This window comes from Crotalus tigris, unplaced genomic scaffold (genome assembly GCF_016545835.1).
Source record: "Crotalus tigris isolate CLP2741 ecotype Arizona unplaced genomic scaffold, ASM1654583v1 scf7180000017644.4837335, whole genome shotgun sequence".
NCBI lineage: Eukaryota > Metazoa > Chordata > Lepidosauria > Squamata > Viperidae > Crotalus > Crotalus tigris.
In genome coordinates, this window is record NW_024096536.1 from 2,287,635 (window position 1) to 2,307,406 (window position 19,772).

General features: G+C 47.2%; 1 protein-coding gene across 1 annotated transcript in view; it reads left to right on the forward strand.

The window, feature by feature from the left end:
- EP300 (E1A binding protein p300) overlaps nt 1–19,772 on the forward strand; it is a 103,446-nt gene that overhangs the window by 17,832 nt on the left and 65,842 nt on the right. The window contains exon 3 of the mRNA XM_039335546.1: nt 10,796–10,972. Coding sequence (XP_039191480.1) covers nt 10,796–10,972 — 177 coding nt within the window. The remainder of the gene's footprint in view (nt 1–10,795; nt 10,973–19,772) is intronic.

The following is a 19,772-nucleotide window of genomic DNA, read 5'->3' on the forward strand; positions in this document are numbered from 1 at the left end:
AAATATAAAAATTTATTTTGTTTATTAACTATTATTAATTGTATATTTTCTAAAAAATTTATGAACCAAGACAACATGCTGTACACCAGGCGCTAAAATTGCTATTGTAAAAACTAATAAAACTTTTACAAAAAAAAATTTGATTGGAGTAGCCTATACATTCAGTAAAGTAAAATGTGTTTGTTAAACATTCTGTAGTACTAGAGCATAGGTCGGCAACCTGCGGCTCTGGAACCGCATGTGGCTCTTTGAGCCATCCCCTGTGGCTCCCAGCCTCCTCTGCCATTTGCAGAGAGAGACAGAGAGAGGCACTTGCCTTCCTCCCTCCCCCCCGTGTGTGTGTGTGTGTGTGTGTTTGTGTTTGTGTGTAAAAAAGAGAGTGGACTCACAATGTTCTCCGAGGAGCTGAAAAGCTTATTGGCCGGAGCTCCTCCCTTTGCTGCGTCTCTCCAGGAAGCAGGAAACAGGAAGGGCAGGAGAGAGCTAGCTAGCCCAGCTATGCTGACTCAGGAATTCTGGGAGTTGAAGTCCATGAGTCATAAAAGAGGCTGCTCTAGCTGAGCTACTGGACGTCTAGGACTTCTTCCTAAGCCTAGGTGAGAGCAGAGGCGTTCGCCCTCCCACCCCCTTGTTTAGCTGTGACGCTGGGATCAGCACCTCAGCCAGGAAACCCCCTCCCAGCCTCCCTGCTGGAGTGATAAAGCTTCTTCGCTCATTGAGATCGGAGGGTTCCGATCTCCCATCCCCTCGCGTTGTTGCGATGTGGGGACCAGCGCCTGAGCCGGAAAACCCCTCAGCTTTCCTAACCTCTTTTCAAGCCTCGGAGGAATTTAATTTGCGGCCGGTTAGTTGCGGCCACCATTTGGGCAGCCGCATGACAGCAAACGGCTTCCTTCACAGGCTGGACTTGGGACATAGCCCTAGTCCTTTATTCTCTTGCTGACTTGGTGGTTTCCTGGCCCGGTGGGTTTCTCGTCTCTTAGAGACATCGTGCAAGCATTTACTTGTGGCCCTATTGCTGGCCTCTTTTCCTTGACGGAATGGCCGCCATTTTGGAAGTCGCGTGGCCGCTGTTGCAGTTCGTTCTAGCAATTGCCTCAGTCTACCGCTGCTGCCCAGATTGCTCATAAGCACAAACAATTTCTTGGCTTTTCCCTTCCTTAGGATTCAGAGGGGGCAGTAGCGACCACGGTCGCCATTTTATGCAACCAAGGTAGCCAAGAGGCCTACCCCTTATTGAAGGCTGGGGTCTAGTGGCTACTCTGGTCCTTTCATCTTCAAGCGTGAGAGTTCAGGCACTACAACTGAGGCCTCCCCTTCCTTTCCTCTCAACACAACACAAAATCAGTAGGTGATTTACACGAGCCATCCAGTAGGCCATTAAATTCCTACACACAGGCCTCCATTGGTGCCTCACTCCTCACCTGGCCACCATTAAGCAGGCTGCGCATGACTGGCTGTCATCACACATGTGTGCTTTTGCCGCCTCCGCAGAGCCAACCCGCTGCGCGCACGTGCTGACATCTGGTCTTGTCACTACCTAGTGCTCTACGAGCAAGCAGGCTGTCACTGCATATGCGGTTTTGCCACGGATGTAGATACGACCGGTCTTCCAATGGGCAATCTCCGGTCTGGTAGCCAGGGGAGCAGGTTGGATCAAAGCTTCCATCTGCTCCAACTGTAATAGCCTAATCCTCCAGAGGGTCTTGCCACAGATTGTACTAGGCTCCATAGGCCTGAGTTCCCTCTCAGCACTACCTGAGATATCTTACCGCGTGATGGAGGGCACTTCGATGCCCCAGCCTCAAGGTGCCACCTTTCCGCCCGTTGGTCAAAAGAGGCGCAAGTCCTCCAAGCAGGAGGCGGCCGGCAAGATCAAGGCCAAGGCAAAGACCATTTTGGGAAGGAATCCTTCCAACCTGGCGGAAAAACAGGCTAGTAGGAGGCACCAGGCATTGGAAAGAGAATTTTCCAAAGCGTGGAGGCAGGCCAGGGTAGAGTTGGAGCAGACAGAGGCCTCGGCCTTTGACTTCCCACTGGGGCCCTCCACTTCTGCTCAGGGGGACTGGTCCCCACAGGGAGTCCCCATAACATTCCTCCTTCTGGGGAGATTCACAACCCAGACACCTTCCCGGCATCATTGGCGCCCTGGGCTCCTCAGTCAGGTCCAGAGGCAACTTACATTCCCACAGCAGCCGGGCTCAGGATAACAGAGCCTCCAGGAGTTCTTTCCACTGAGCAACTTCAGGCCCTGATTTCACAGGCAGTTGACCAGGCATTCGCTGCCAGCTCTTATCCAATTCCTAGGCCGGAGTCGATTGCTTCTATGACCCCATTAGATATTCTCCAGTCTGGGGCGCCCGAGTACCATGATTCTCCCTCACCACCCCGATCTTTCCATAGCAGGGCCTCTTCCCCTGCAGAACAGGATCAAACTGACATCCCATGGTTGGAGGAGGAGGACCAGCCCCCCAACCCCCTGCCATTTGGGGGTCTCTTTAACCCGGCCCTCTTCTTGCCAGTGCTTTACAAGGCCAGCATTACTGCTGACATAGGCCCTAATTGGATTCCTCAGCTGGCTCAGATCCACATCCGGTGTTTTCCAAACCCGTCGTGACCCAGCACCACATCCCCTGTCCCCCTCTTTTCTTGAATGCCATTCGTAAACAATGGGTTTCACCCGGCAACTTCCCTTCCCTGGGAGGCACGGACAGGGAACTGTTCAGTGCAGTGCCAGACTTGGCTGATGCTCTTGAGGTACTAAAGGTAGATGAATCCCTGACCCCTTTCTTGTCTTCATCTGCGGTGTCTGGGGATTTGGGCAAGGCGCTGAAAGCTGAGGACAAGATGGGAATTGACCTTCCGCAGGACTCACCAGGCCGTGGCATGGGCGGTAAGAGCGGCCACTTGCGCTTCCTTCTTTGCCAGGACCTCTCTCCTCTGGCTTCATCAACTCCAAGCCAAGATCCCTAAGGAGGAGGTATGTACACATCAAGAACTGAGTAAATTGGTTGTGGCATCAGAGTACGTCTCTGATGCATCATTGCATGCGGCCAGATTCTCTTCTAGAACCATAGCTTCCAATGTCACAGCACGGCGCCTATTGTGGCTCAAGCATTGGCAGGCAGACGCCAAGTCTAAGTGGTGTCTGGTTACGGCCCCTTATCAAGGCGGTCAGCTGTTCGGAGAGGCCCTATCACCTCATTTGACTGAAAATAAGGACAAGCAGAAGGTCATGACCCACCTCAGCAGGCGGGCTGACATGCGTTCTAATCTGTACGCCCGCAGACAGTCCTTTCGGTCAGAAACAGGCTCGGGTGCCACACAGCCTCCCTGCTTTTTCAAGGCCAGACAAGACTGCCTGTCCGACAGAGCGGGCTCCAGACCCAGGCAGCAGTCCCAGGGCAAGTGGCCCTTTCGGGGGGGGGGATTGTTCTTTTAGACGGTCCAAGTGACTCTTCAAAAGCGCCTCTCATAGGTGGCAGACTTTCCCTATTCGCCCACCAATGGGAAACCACCACCTGGGTCCTGGGTCCTCCAAACCATCCATTCGGCCTATCCCTAGAATTCCTGTCCCGCCCTCTGGGGCGCTTCATTTCTTGCCCACAATCAAAAAGCCCAGTGAAAAGGTGCCTCATGCATGAGGCCATTCTACATCTCTTGGAAATAAGGGCCATAGAACCGATGCCGGTTGGTCAACAGGGGAGGGGTTTCTACTCCATCCTTTTTGTAGTCCCCAAGGCTTCGGGGGGATAGAGGGTGTTTCTCAACCTCAAGAACTCGCATATCACGTACAAAAAATTCAAGATGCAAACGCTCCAGTCCATCTTGGGCAGCGTACGGAAGGGAGACTTCCTGACGTCCATAGACCTCACGGAAGCGTATCTCCACATTCCCATCCTCCCCAACCACCGGCAGTTTCTCAGGTTCTGTTATATGGGCCACCATTTCCAATACAAAGCCCTGCCGTTCGGCCTTTCGTCAGCTCCAAGGGTGTTTACCAAAATCCTGGCAGTGCTCGCTGCACACTTGAGACTGGTACCGGTGCGCATTCAATGTTATCTGGACGACATTCTTATCCAGTTGCCCTCCTTTTTGGCCGCCCAGTTGGACCTAGCGTTGTCCATCCGGGTCCTCCAGGACCACGAGTACTCGGAGAACTTTCAAAAGAGCCAGACAGTTCCCTTGACTTGTCTCCTGCATCTGGGGGCCATCATAGACACGGACCGTTGCCAGGTCTACCTCTCCCCGGACCGTCAGGACAGCATCCGAGCCCTGGTTCTCAAGGTCCGCAGGGAGCACGTAGTGACCCTGGCTGCTCTTTCCCAGTTGTTGGGAAAGATGATATTGTGCATAGCGATTATACCTTGGGCCAGACTACATTCCAGGAACCTCTAGTGGTTCCTGCTGCCTTTCCAAAGATTGGGCATCAGCTCCTCCAACCAAAGAGTAAGGGTCCCTCCCCAGACCTTGCGGTCTTTTAGGTGGTGGTCCTCACCAGCGGTAGCCAGAGGGTCCTTCTTCAAGGAAACCCGTTCAGCTCACACGACAGATGCCAGTCTATTCGGCTGGGGAATGCACCTTCGGTCGCAGTTGGCTCAAGGATGGTGGTCCTGGTCAGACCTGAGGCACAACATCAATTGGTTGGAGCTCAGAGCCATATATCTGGCTCTCTGCCACTTTCGCAACAGAGTTGCGAGACAACACGTGCTGGTCCTTACAGACAACGTGGTGGCAAAAGGCCCATGTGAACCGGCAGGGGGGTGCCAGCTACTGATCTCCTGGGCAGAGACCAACCTTGCCTCCATCAGGGCTGACCACATCTCAGGGGAAGTGAACCGACAGGTGGACTTGAGCTGGTCGACAGTGGACCGCTCGGAATGGCGCCTGCACTCGGACCTTTTCAGGGAGATATCAGACAGGTTCGGCCTACCGGTCATAGACCTGTTCGCCTTTCTGGCGAGCTCCCAACTCCCGAGATTCTTCTCCCAATTCCCGTCCCCAGGGGCGGAGAGAGCGGATGCTCTTTGAGGTCCATGGCTAGAGGGCCTGCTTTATGCGTTTCCTCCTCTTCCTCTGATTCCAGCAGTCATTCACAAGCTCCTGCGGGAGAGGGCGGAGGTGCTTCTTGTGGCTCCGTATTGGTCGCGGAGGCCGTGGTTTGCCGACCTCGTGAATCTCTCCAGGTCTCCTCCATGGAGGATCCCTCCGGTCACATATCTCTCAGCCAGGGGGTTCTGCATCACCCGGACCCCCGGTGGCTTCAGTTGACCGCCTGGCATTTGAATACCGGATCCTGTCTGGGGAATCCTGTTCGCCAGGCATCATCTCTATGATTCAGGCCTCCCGAAGGCCTGCGACAAACCGTATCTGTGATTCCACATGGAAGAATTTCTATCATTGGTGCAAAAGACACCATTTGACCATCTCGGATTTGACTGTTCCAAGGATCTTGGATTACTTATTGGAGAGTCTTGATAGGGGCTTGGCGCCTAATACCATACATAGATAGGTAGCGACTCTCTCCACCATACTTACCTGTGACAACTCACTGCCGTTATGTCAACATCCATTGATACACTCCTTTATCAAGGGCGCCACCAACACCAAGCCCCCTGTGGTTCATAGGTATCCCACTTGGGAGTTGCTGTGGATCCTACAGGCCCTCAACAAGCCACCTTTTGAGCCACTCAGAATCTGCGACCTGCGGTCCTTGTCCCTCAAGTTTGCCTTCCAGTTTGCGATTACATCAGCCAGGCGAATTTCTGAGTTGGCGCATTCCATCAGGGATGACCTATGCATTTTTCATCGGGACCAGGTGGTCCTTCGTTTGGACCCTACCTTTATTCCCAAGGTCAACACCCTGTTTCATATGGCTCAGGAAATCGTACTACCAGATTTCTGCCCTAATCTGTCTCATGACTTGGAACATCAGTGGCATACACTGGATGTACACAGGGCCCTGCGTTACTATATCAAGTGAACGGCGGCCTCCCGCAAGTCTGAAGCCCTCTTCGTTTCCTTTCACCATTCCTCTATGGGATGAAGAGTGTCTGCCTCTACGATAGGGAGATGGATCAGGACTTGCATTGCAGGGGCGTACCAGTCACATTCCCTGCCGGTTCCAAGTTGTGTCATGGCACATTCAACGCGCAGTGCGGCAACCTCCACGGCATGGGCCACTCAGGCGTCCATCAAGGATGTTTGTAGAGCGGCTACATGGTCTTTGCCTTCCCCATTTGTGAGGCATTACAAACTAGACAGGTTTGCCTCTGTGGATGCCTCCTTTGGACGGAGGGTCTTCCAACAGGTGGTGCCTAGGGACGTGATGCCGGCCCTGACTGTTTCCCTCCCACAGGGACAGTGAGGCTTTGGGATGTCCCACTGGTGGATTCTCCATCTCCTATGCTGGAGAAGGGGCATTGTCTTACCTGAACGCCTTTTCTCAGCATGGAGATGGAGAATCCACTCCTGCCCCTTTAGGTCCGTCAGGTCCAGTGTTAGGGGTCTGGGAGCCAAACACATCGGACTGTCATCATTAGCTTTCGCCCTCGTCAAGACCGGGTGTGTCCTGGTCCAGGACGGGCGTGGCAAGTTTGACTGACTTAGTCTAATGGGCAGGAAAACAGAGCTAACCCATTGGTGGATTCTCCATCTCCATGCTGAGAAAAGGCGTTCAGGTAAGACAATGCCCCTTCTCTGAAAAATTAAACATTTGAGTTTTTGTGGATGTTACTGAATTTGAATGAAATAGTAATTCTGAAAAGTCCTGAAGGACCAGCAGGTTACAGAACAAAGTTTTGAAGCAAACAAAACTTACCCAAAGAACTGTATAAAACTTGGGGGCAGAGTGAGTTCCAAATGCCAATACTGCACACTTACTTGGTTCCAATACAATAAAATAACCGTTGCATAAAAGACAAATACAGAAAAAGCATAAATATGTGGTGCACAGAAAACTGCAGATATGTGCATACAGAGGGAGAAACACAAAATCACAAAATGATGTCAAGTTGCTCCTTGAAACTTTTAAACTATTTTTGGATTCTTCCTGCTACTTCATTAATTCACTATCTCTAACTTATATCATGCATTCTTTGGTTTCTGAGATGGCTGAACATGATTCAAAACAGAAAGCTCTCCTCAGCTGCATGCCATTTTCAGGCTAGCTCAAAGGCACTTTCAAAATAATAAAATAGGCAGTGGAAATCAGTGTGATTTATAGCATCACAGTTAGATTACAGACAGTAATAAGTATTGGACAGTTTTTGGACTTGGAATGTGTGCATCTTCTGTGTTTCATATATTATTTAAACAGTACACATAACTTCAATTCATGCTTTTATTGAGTTGTGTCAAGTAGAACTTTTTTCTTAGGTTGATAAATAAAAAGCCTTGTATATATTTTTAAAAGTAAAACATAATTGTCACAGCTGATGGTAGTCAAGCGGGCTGAACAAATTAGTGCTTATATGGGAGATTTCCAAGGAATCTTAAGGGTGCACAATAGACTGAGAAATTGAAAAATATTTTCAGTTGCTTTCAGAAGGTAGGCAAAATTGGAGCTAATTTAAGTTCAGCAGAAAACCATTCCAATGGACTGGGAATGCTACAAGAAGCAGTGCCTCTGTCCCTCAGCCTCCTACACCAGTTAAAGTAGGAAACCATTAACTGCTTTTCCCCAGCAAGATTGAATATGTTGGACCAATTCTAGTGGGTGAATGCAGTCCTGAATACCAAGCCATAAAGAGCTTTGTAGGTTAACACTAGCATTTTAAATAGTACTAGGAAGTTAGTGCAGGGTCCATAACACAGGTATATGAGCTTCCCCTGGCAAGATACTATTCAGGCTGCTCTGTTTTTGACTAACTGTGACTTCCAAGTGGTCTTGGAAGTAATAGCAAAAGACTTATTAACATGATATATTAACTTGCAGTTAAGGCTGAACAAATGTGTTTACAATTGTGAACCAAACATATAATTTGATCTTTACAAAAGGGAAGCAATTATGGTTAATCTTATAATCAAGCAATAATATGTGCATGCTTAAGTGTTCATAAAAGTGCATTTACGCATATTGTACTGTCTTTTTGCTGTTTGGGAATACTAGTTTTCAGTTTGCTTACATCGGTATGGTGAAGTAAGATTTTATATAAATTTTGTTTTTATGCAGATGTAATATTAAAAAATAGAGGAGTCCACAATTCACTAATTGTCTACATTTCTATGTTTTAAGAACATGTAACAATTTAAGTTGGCTGCCTTTTAAAACATTTGAATTTTACTTTATTATTTGTCGTTTGAACTGAATTTAAAGCTTTTCACCATTGGTGGTCATGCCCTTGTTATGATTACAGTTGTATATTTTACTTCCAACAAACTTCTAGGTCCCATCTGTTCTTCTGAGGTAGTGGATTAGTAAAATTTACATTGTTCTTTGGGAGTGATCTCAGTACCCTGCAAAATGCACTACTGTACAATTGCAGGAATGCTCCCTTTCTAGAAATCTTAAAATGTTCTGCAATCTCAAAAGTAAATTTGCAAATTATCTATTATGCAGAACTTTTCCTAATTTATGATGAAATATTGGATAACAAGACTGCTTTGTTTTGGGGGATTTGGGATATAATTAATTTCTATTGTAACAGGGCAATTATCCTTGCCACTCAATAGCATCTGTTGCTACACCTGCCCTCTTTCATGTGGTGAGGTGATTATTCCTTGTAATCTTTCTATTGCATCTGTAACAGCAACCTAGCTCTATAATATCAAGAATAAAGAAATGCTAAAGAGCTCCTTAATCTATCACACTAGAAACTGTAAAGTATGTTTTACAGATCATAATTTGGTCTGTAAAATAATTGGGCAAATATGGATAAGATCTAAAGGATTGTGCATTATGTTCCATTTTTATACTGGGCTTTTCTGGTGCTCGTCCTGCTACTCTGTCTGCTGCAGCTGTTCACCCTTCTTCTGAAAGTGAATGGCATGATTGCCATTGATGCCAAAAGTTGTAGTAAAAGTTGACTTGACAATCTCTTTTTCCTATTTATTCATGAAATTGTCTACTTGCTCTCATAGTGAACACAGCTATTTTAGCCCCATCTATTATCAAATAATATTTATCTTATTTATTTATTTAAGAAAATGTATATGGTCACCCAACTTACTTTCAGTGACTCTGGACGCCTTACAAAGATAAAAATCTCATATAAAACAATAAAAAGTTATACCCCATCCCTGTGGTGACAACAATCAGTCAAACAAGCCACTTGATGAGCTCCATTCCACTCTGGGTTCCTCAGACTTTTTGACAAAACCAAGTCTTTAGGCCCTTGCAAAAGATGGGGGTATGTGTGTCTTATTTCTATGGGGATGATGCTCCACAGGGAGGGAGTTACCACAGAGAAAGACCTTCTTGGTCCCACTAGATGTACTCTTTAGGAGAGGGGACCCACAACATTCCTTGCCTCTTCTCTCTGGTAGGTCCTGTAGATGTGAGTGGGAGATGATGTCCTTCAAATAACCTGGTGCCAAGCTATATAGGACTTACACCTGGTGTCAAGCTTCCAATAGACAAGACCAAATAAATCAGAACTCTGAGGCTTGAGATTTCCTCAAAGAATATGTTTGTTGGTTACATAGTATCAGCATAGTCAAAAGTGAAACCAAGTCTGAAGTTCCCTTCAGAAAGCAACAATATTATAAAGTTGAACTTCCCACCCCAATGCTATGCAATTAGCCACATTCCCCAATTGAAGAATTTTGTGGGCTTCCTAACTAAATGCTCCATCCCCTATTTAATTGACAGAAATGACCTTGGTTTCCATGGGACAGTGAAAATGTTTAGACTAGTAGAATTACTCTATCCCCTTCCCAATCTTGTGGCAACTTAGAACAAAGAAAATGGCTGCAGCCAAGTTTGTTGTAGAGTTGACACATGGAAGAAAATCAACAGCCAATGCACCTGTGCACGTGTGTCATCTCTCCTGTGAGAGCTGCATTGGCTATTGATTTGCTTCGAAGTCCAAGGTGTTAGCTGTCATCTAAGGATTACATATTTCTTAAATTGTAGGAACTAGAAAGTATAAATTAATTTTTTAATTTAATTTATAAGCCACTCATCTTGCTATCCAAAGTGACTCTATGCAGTCTGAATGTTTAAAAATTGTGGCTTTAAGTCTTTTTTTTATTATTTCTGGTGATTGCTCCCTTCAGTTTTCTTGACAGTGGTTGATGAGTTCCTTTTTTACTAGGGCTGAGAGAAGTGACTGACCCAAGGCCCACCAGCTGTCTTTGATACTAAGATGGAACTACAATTCACTATCTTTTGGTTTCTAGTTTGATGACTTGGCCACTATACCAGATTATCTCTACGTATATACATTTAAGAGATTATAATATAAACTTGCTAGTCACTGTTAACTGATAAAGCAAATGCTGCTTTGTAAGCACATTTAAATACATGTTCAGTTACGAACTCTTTAATTTCAATGTGAATAGTACCAATTAAAATTATATTTAATAAGTTTAATTATCTAGGAAACACATGAAAAAAAGAACTAGAAATTACCATTAATAGTAATGAATGATTTTGCTTTGTTTTTTTAAAAGAATTCTTTATTAGAGTAGCATTCATGAAAGGTTGGGAAGGAGATAGAGATAGGGCTATTCCAAGTATGTTGCACTATAGTTTGTGACAATCAAAATATTCATTGCTTACTTTATATTTCATGATATGAAAGTCAAAATTAAAAATCCTTAACTGATCTATCACTTTTTATTTAATTTTTAGATGGGAATGATGAACAACCCCAGTCCTTATGTCCCGCCATATAGCCAAAACACTGGGCAGCCAATTGGAGCCAGTGGACTTGGTCCCCAGATGCAAAGTAAGCCGGTATTACCTAACAGTTTGCCACAGTTTCCAATGGACAAGAAACCAGTGCCTGCTCCTGTGATGCCTAACATGGTAAGTAGCGATTTTAGTAGAAAATTCTTCTACAACTAATTTGGAATACTGCAGTATTTCTATGTTAATGGTTTACATACTGTTTCATCGCTTAATTGTCTCTGAAACTATGGTGGGAAAAATTGGGGCGGGGACTAAATTATCCTTGGAGTCTAAATAGAAATAAGTTACTGGAGTACAAGAAGGAATGTTTCAACTGAATTATAATTTCTTCTGAACAGTTTTCTCTGATCTCTCTATCATTTGCCATAGTTTTGTCATAAGATTTTATTGCACCATTGAATCACAGGTGGGGCTGGTGAAAGATATCATTCAGCATCCTTGAAAGTCACAAGTTTTCTTTTTCTGGTTGACATTCTGGAAGCTCAAAGAAGAAAACAGTCTGTAATGTGTTCTGAAGTAGTGGCCTTATAATTAATTGGTAATGATTTAGGAATATATAAATGATGTGAAAAACTTTATATTACTAAAACCATGGTTACTATTACTCAGATTATTATGCTGAAAATTAGTTTAAAATGTACACAATTGTAGTAGAACAATATTATTTTTCATCTCTTCTTTATTTTTCAAGTAGAAAAGATGCAGGATTAATGTGCATACATACCACTTGCCATAAGTTTCATTGTTAATTAAACTGGCTATGGAGATGGTATGCTTTGCAAGGGGATGTTTATAGAGTAAAGTGATGGCCATTCTTAAATTATAAAGAATAGGAACTTTTCGAGGATAGTAGATACTGAAAGAGAACTGAGTGATCTTCACTAGAGAAACTGAACAGGGAAAAGTTTATAGTTGGAGAAATAAAATATTTTGGGAGTAAAATTGAGGCAGTAAATTACTGGGAAGTTTGAAGAATGTGATAGCAACAATAGAGTAACCTGGAAGAAAGGGAAAAAGTGATAACAACCATAAGAACAATGTGTTGGGTAAATATGAAGAGCCATTAATGTTGATAAAGTGAATATAAAGGACTAGTTATAAAAATTGCTATAGGGACCCTATAAGAAAGAGCCCAACTAATTTTTAATTTTAAAAAATTCAGGTTGCCCTACAAAATAAATTATTAGAGCTTTATATATTTTTGTGTAGGAGGAAAAACGTACCAGTTCTGGCAAGATATTAAAAGTGTATATCTTGTAAATTTCAGTTGGTGTGTATTTTAAAGGCTCTACCCTAAGATGCTCCAGAAATATATTTGGAGAATATGGAGAGTTGTGGCCTATGAGCTTCACAGATGTAAATGGCTGTATTATGTTATTCATAATTTCAGATTCTTTTGCAATCACCTTCACATTTCTTTGTTAATAAATTATGACCCAATCTGTTGTCATCAAACCTCTGTTTGCCAGATCTATTTAACCAATTCTATTCTCTACATACTATTTTAGAATGGTTTTAAATTCCAATGCAATATCTAAATCAGAATTGGTCTAAGGCTTTTAATATTATTTAAGATTGTCAACCACATTGGTTTTATTGTTTTTTTTTTAAATATTTTGTCTTGCATGCTTAGTGAACTAATTCAGTCTTATTAGGAAATAAATTTCATGGATCAGCATCATTTACTTTAGCTTAAAGTTCATAATATAAAGGAGATAGTTCCTATTCTCCAGCAGGACGAGTGGAGAATCCACAAATGGGTTGATCTTGTCTTCCTGCCCTAGAGACCAAGTCAATCAACCTTTGCCACGCCTCTCTCCTTAGGCTAGGAAACCCCAGTCACGACTTAGTCTTCGCCCAAGAGAGATGTGGTAAACTTGGCTCTTAGTCTCTAGTGCAGAAGCCCATCGTGGATCAGGTTGTATATTTTCTTTCTTTAAATTCCCTCGCTGCACTGAATTCAGCGCAGCGATAAACAGCTGAACCGCTCGGAATCCTAGTGTTTCTACAGGCTTCGGCTGAAGCCTCAAGCCCCTTGCAAATGTTCGGCAAGCTAAACAAGCAGCAGTTGCCATTTTGGACGCTGTGTGGGATTCCCTCAGCCTGGGAATCCAGCAAATTTCAGCAAAAATCTCAGCTTTTTCAGGAAATTGCAGCAGCAGCCGGACTAAGCCAGCCACAACACAGGCCCGGCAAATTAGATGGCAATCTTGCGGCCACCATTTTTGTAGACCGGGAAATTCAAATGGATCAGGCAGAAGCAGCATTATTGTGGGCCGCTCATTCAGCTGGCCACAGAGGATTAACCAACTGCTTCTAACGCCAGTGTCTTGCTTCACATCAGTCAGAGCAATTTCTTTTTTCCAGGCCGTGACTAGGCCCAATCCAACGGCTGCCATTTAAGATCCTGCACAAAGGCCTACAACTCACTCAGACTTGCCTGCTTATTTGTGCGCAGTCTATGCAAGTGCCACCTTAGATGCCACAAAGACTTAAAATTCACAGAGTCTCTGCTGACTACACAAGGTGTGCACAAAGGCCTAAAATTCACAGAATTACCTGCTGACTATAGAACAAGGCTTTTCAACCAGTGGTACGGGTACCACCTGTGGTACATTGGCACCTGGCAGGTGGTACATGACCATCCTAGAAAAGTGGTAGCGGGGAGGGAAATGAGCTGAACCATTGGCAGCATCGCACAAGCCTGAGCGAGAGATGGCTGGAGCTGCAGGGTTGTCAGGGCTCAGCGGAAGTGCCAGAATCGGTGCCGGGCTGTAGGTGGAGCTTGACGCTAATCCTGGTGCTTCTGCTGAGCCCAGAAGAAGCGCCGATCAGCTGGAATGTTGCAGCATCTCCAGGGTCTTGTGATTTACATTCAGATGCTTGGCAACTGATTCATATTTATGATGGTCACAGTATCCCAGGCTCATATGAAGTGACCAAAACCTGCTGCAACCACTCAGCAGACGGGGGGAATAAAAACCAAACACACCCCACCCCATCCCCACTGCCAATCCTCCACAGAAATGGTCATAACAATGAAAACCTTGGATAGGAGGAAGAGTGCCGCCAGGCGGGCAGGCAGGTGTCTTGCTTGGCTGTGGCTTGGAGGGCACTTTTTTCAGTGCCGTTGTAACTTTGAACAGTCACTAAGCGAACTGTTGTAAGTTGAGGACTACCTCTACTTTATCACTTTTTTCCTCTTTTTTTTGGGTTATCAAGTTTTTGACACCTTGCTAGGCGACTGGTGGTACTCAATATTGCCATATCTTAAAAGTGGTACAATGAGTGAAAAGGTTGAAAACCCTGCTATAGAAGGCTTGCACAAAGGCCTACAACTCACACAATTGTCTGCTGACTACACAAAGTGTGCACAAAGGCCTACAGCTCACAGAATTGTCTGCTGAATATACAAAGTGTGCTGGCTGTTACCATTAAGTTGGTCTTGCCACCACTAAGTGGATTGTATGTGTGCGGGCCGTATCATTAAGTTGGTCATGCCGCCCTGATCTGCTGCCATCAGGAGCATTGCATAGGCGCTGGACGTACCGTTGAGTGGTCCTGCAGCCACCATTAACCAGTTAAGTATTGGCCGTTTCCATTACTTTGGTCTGTCGCCACTATCTGGGTTGTGAGCGTGCCGGCGATTGCCGCCATCACCAATAGCCAGTACTTGGCCTCTTACCGTTGAGATCCCTCTCAGTCACACCACTGAGACATCTCTTATTTGCAATGGCAAACAACATTGCTCCTCAGACCTCTCAAAATGCTTCCAATAGTCCTTCCAGGCATAAGAGGTCCAAATCATCCAAACAGGAGGCTGCTGGAAAGCTCAGGGCCAAAGCCATCTATGGCAAATGATCCTAAGGCTGCTGACAGAGAAGCAAGCAGAAGACACCAGGCATTAGAGAAACAATTCTCCAAAGCAGAAAAGCGCCAAAGCACAGCACTTTCTCCAGCACTGGAGATGGATAATCCACGCAGTGGGTTGAGACTGTATTCCTGGCCAATCAGATCAGTCAGCCAAAGTTGCCACGCCCTGTCCTGGACCATGATTCCCCAGTCTTGACTGATCTGGCCATACAGAAAGACCTACAACTTTGGCTCCTGGGCAGGTATAGTTCCTTTCCATTGGGGGGGATTTTCTTCTAGTAGCTGAAATTGCTTAGTTTAAAAGTTAATTAGAGATAATTTAATTCAATTTAATTGATTACTCAAAAATTTCCTGGCTAAATTGTAAGACTCAGGAAGTCAGATTCCCTACAGGGGAAACCACCCCCACTTAAAAGGGGGAAATCCCTAACTCCCCTCCCTAACCCAAACCCCAACCACCTTCCAGCAGCCGGCAGCCGCCTTAAACAAACGGGGAGGCTCGTGCAACCCCTCGCGTTAAAAAGAAAGAAAGAAAAACAGAAAGGCAGGCAATTAGCGAGGGGAGCGGAGGACAAAGGGGACGCATGCCGGGAGGGAGATTGATTAAGGGAAACAGCTGGCGTGCGAAGGAGCAGTCTCTTTCACTCACCAGGCTGCTCAGGATTTTTAAACGAGGCGCCATTGTCTGCACAGCTGGGAGCACGCGCGGCTCTTTGTTACAACCGCACGTGGCACAGGCAGCCTTTTTAGCACAGGCGCAATAATCTCCTCCTTTTAACACATGCGCAGTAGTCTCCTGGCAGCGGCGGCCATATTTTTGTCCAAACAGGGGATCTAAGGCTCCATGTGAAGCATAGGTTCAGCCGCTGGAGTGAATTAATAGGCAAGCAGTACTGGGATACTAAAGCATCTATTATTCATTCAGAGACATTCAAATTAGACACATAGCTGCGGGTTCCAGGACTTGGTGTCTTCAATCTAAAGTAAATAAGAACCTTTCATAGCTAACTGTGTTTAGTTGCCTTTGGCTCCTTCCGGACTGCGGGTCCCCCATTAGTGGCCCATACGCTTCTGGATTTAGTGGTGGGTTCCAGGCATCCCCAGTCGCGTGCCTGTCCTTACCCACCATAGTCAAGCCGGGTTCCAGGCATTCCCATTAGCGTGCCTGTTCTTATCCGTGCACAGTGACTAACTCTGACAATTTTGCAGAGTCTGCTCCTGAGTTCCAGACGCCCCCAGTAGTGCGCCTGTCCTTACTCAAAGTTGGAGCTCTCCTACTACCTGGGTCCCCCCTATCGCGGCCCAGCGTTAGTGGAGAATGGAGGAAGCAATCATTCCCTCCACTGGAGCCCCGCCTTCATCCTCTGGAGCACCTGCTTCAGAGGATTCGGAATCCTCTGCAGCCCCTAGAAAGGCTGCAAGGAAGTCATCAAAGAAGGCTGACAAACAGGCAATCAGAAGACACCAAGCCCTAGAAAAAGAGTTCGACAGAGCCCAGAAAAGGGCCAGAATTGAAAATAGGCAGAATGGGGGGATAGGTCCTGATCTACCGCTGGGTCTCCCTTCATCCCCATGGGCCATTTGGTCATTAGGGAACTCATCACAGTCCCAAACAGAGGGTGAGATAGGCGAATTCTCATCGCTCTCCCGATCCACCTCCCCACGGAGGTTACAGGAAACCCCGAGGACCATGCTAACCACAGCACCTGCAGGGTCGCAGGCAATGGTTACTCCTCCTGCATTGACGGGGGATCTGCTAGCTACCCTAATAGCGCAGGCAGTGGACCGTGCATTTGAGGCCAGGGCTCAAACTTCCAAAGCCAAGCCTCTAGGACTTAGAATGAGGCATCGGGAGGAAACAGGAGGACCATCAGGACCTCTCCTCCTTCTCAGACTCGTCGGTCTCCGAGGAAGATTACCTGGACCAGCCAGGTACGTCACAAGGGATTCAAATGTCTGAGGAAGAGGAGGACACCTCACCTCAAGGGCCGTCCTTCAGCGGCCTGTTTAACCCTTCTCTTTTTGTTACCATTCTGCGCAAGGCTGAGGCCACAGCCCATCTGGGGCATGGGACACCAGCGGAGCCTGTCACAGTTGACACGGAGGCTGAGCCGACGTTCGCCGAAAAGGTAACCACTCAACACCGCATACCATGCCCGACCATGTTCCTAAACACAATAAGGAAACAGTGGGCAGCACCAACCTCCCTACCGCTTCCTAGCAATGCGGAGAGGAAGCTATTTAATGTAGCAAGGGAGCTAGAGGGAACATTGGAGGTGCCGGTGGTGGACGAACCCATAGGTCCCCTGATATTGGACACGGCCATATCAGGAGATTTTGCTGAGGCTCTTAAAGCCGAGGACCGAAAGAGTCAGTCCAACTACAGGAGAACGCACCAGGCAATAGCTTGGGCTACCAGGGCGACTACCTCCGCGTCCTTTTTCACCAGAGCCACACTTTGTTGGCTCCATGAGTTACAGGGCCGGGTTCCCATGGAGGATATACGCACTCACCAGGAACTCAGCAAAATGGTAGCGGCCACGGAATATGCGTCGGACGCGACACTTTTAGCGACCAGGTTTTCAGCCAAGGCAATGGCGGCAAACAACACGAGCAGGCGCATCCTCTGGCTAAAGAACTGGCAGGCGGATACCAAATCCAAGTGGAAATTGGCTTCGGCTCCGTACCAAGGGGCAAAGCTGTTTGGTGAGGCACTAACGCCATACCTGACAGAGAACAAGGACAAGCGCAAGGTCCTTAAACACATGCTTAAAAGGCAGGACAAGAGACCCGGCTCCTGGGGAAGGAAACAATCCTTTCGTACGGAAGCCAGGGTCAACTACTTTCAAAATTCCCAACCCGTCCAAGCTAGACAGGATAGGGAAAGACAGGGGGACAGACAGAACACAAGACATAGGCAAACGCAGGGAAGACAGCCCTTTCGGGGGAGCAACCGCCCCTTCCGCCGTACCAGATGACTCCCACCCAGACCTTCCCATAGGGGGCAGACTCCCACAAACCCAACAAAGAGAAGGCTCATGAACGAGGCCGTTCAGCACCTTCTAAACATACGGGCCGTAGAGCCGGTGCCTATGAACCAGAGAGACCAGGGGTTTTATTCTATCCTCTTCGTGGTCCCAAAACCCTCAGGGGGTTGGAGAGCCGTTCTGGATTTAAAAAGGCTAAATTTCTACATAAAATACCGCAAATTCAAAATGCAGACACTACGCTCCATCCTTGGAAGCGTAAGGAAAGGGGATTTTCTGGCATCGATCGACCTCACGGAGGCATACTTGCACATCCCTATCTCTCTGGCTCACCGCCGTTTTCTACGGTTTGCCTACAGGGGGCACCATTTTCAATACAGGGCACTTCCATTCGGCCTGTCATCAGCGCCCAGGGTGTTCACCAAGATTCTGGCGGTTCTGGCAGCACACCTAAGAAACGTACCAGTCAGAGTCCAGTGCTACCTGGACGATATTCTAATCCAGTCATCGTCCGCCCAGCAGTCTCGGGCGGACCTAAAGTTAGTGGTAAAACTGCTGCAGGACCACGGCTTCTCGGTGAACTTTCCAAAGAGCCATCTAACCCCAACTACGAGAATACTCCATCTGGGAGCGGTCATAGACACAAAGGAGTGCAAGGTGTACCTATCACGGGAACGCCTCAGCAGCATAAAGAAAGCCGTAAAACAGGTAAGCCGCGGTCAGTCAGTGACGCTGGTCTGCCTCTCCCAGCTGCTAGGGAAGATGATATCGACCATAGCAATAGTTCCTTGGGCAAGGCTGCACTCAAGAGAACTGCAGTGGTTCATGCTCCCGTTTCAGAGACAGCAAATCAGTGCATCCCGGAAGAGGGTAGGCATACCTCTGAGAGTACGACACTCCCTCAGGTGGTGGCTATCTCCAGCTCTCCTCAGGGGGTCCCCCTTCAGGGAACCAGACAGAGTAGTAGTCACAACAGATGCGAGCTTATTCGGCTGGGGAGGCCACTTGGGGACCAAGTGGACACAGGGCCGCTGGTCAGCGGTGGATCTCCGACACAACATAAACTGGCTCGAGCTGCGGGCTATTCACCTAGCGTTAAGGCATTTTCACAGCAGCATAAAAGGCAGGCACGTACTGGTCCTGACGGACAACGTGACAGCCAAGGCCCAAGGTCAGGGGGGCACACACTCTCGCTCGCTCTTGGCCGAGGCCCTCCTACTGGGGGCCTGGGTGGAACAAAATCTGGCCTCCATAAAGGCCGACCACATATCGGGGGAGGCAAACATCCAAGCAGATCTGTTGAGCAGATCAACAATAGATCACTCGGAGTGGCAACTACACCCGAGGATCTTCAGGGAGATCTGTCACCGCTTCGGGCTTCCCCAGGTGGACCTTTTCGCCTCTCCTTCCAATGCCCACCTAACTCGCTTCTTCTCCCGATTCCCATCCAGGGGAGCAGAGCAGACGGACGCGTTACAGAGCCCATGGCCAAGGGGACTCCTGTACGCGTTTCCACCCTTACCTATCCTTCCGGCGGTAGTACGCAAGATTCTGCGGGAAAGGGCCGAGGTAATCCTTGTGGCCCCTTATTGGCCAAGGAGACCTTGGTTCGCAGACTTGAGGAGTCTCTCCCGCACGAATCCATGGCGGATTCCTCCGGAGAGGATCTCCCTCAAGCAGGGGGAGATCTTCCACCCAGAGCCACAATGGCTACAACTAGCCGTCTGGCTCTTGAACGGTCAATTTTAGCCAAGGGGGCTTGCTCACAGGGTGTAATTAGGGTCATACAGGCATCAAGGCGCCCCTCCACGAACCGTATCTACGAGGCCACGTGGAGAAGCTTCCAATCATGGTGCTCTAAACAGGAATTGTTACTCGAAGGGATCACAATTCCCAAGATCCTAGAATTTTTACTAGATGGCCTAGAGAGGGACCTCTCGCCAAACACGCTGCGCAGGCAAATCGCCGCCCTCTCAACTATACTTTCTGCCAGCCCCGGTGAATCCTTGGGCAAGCATCCCTTAATACGATCCTTCCTCAAGGGGGCTGCGAACATC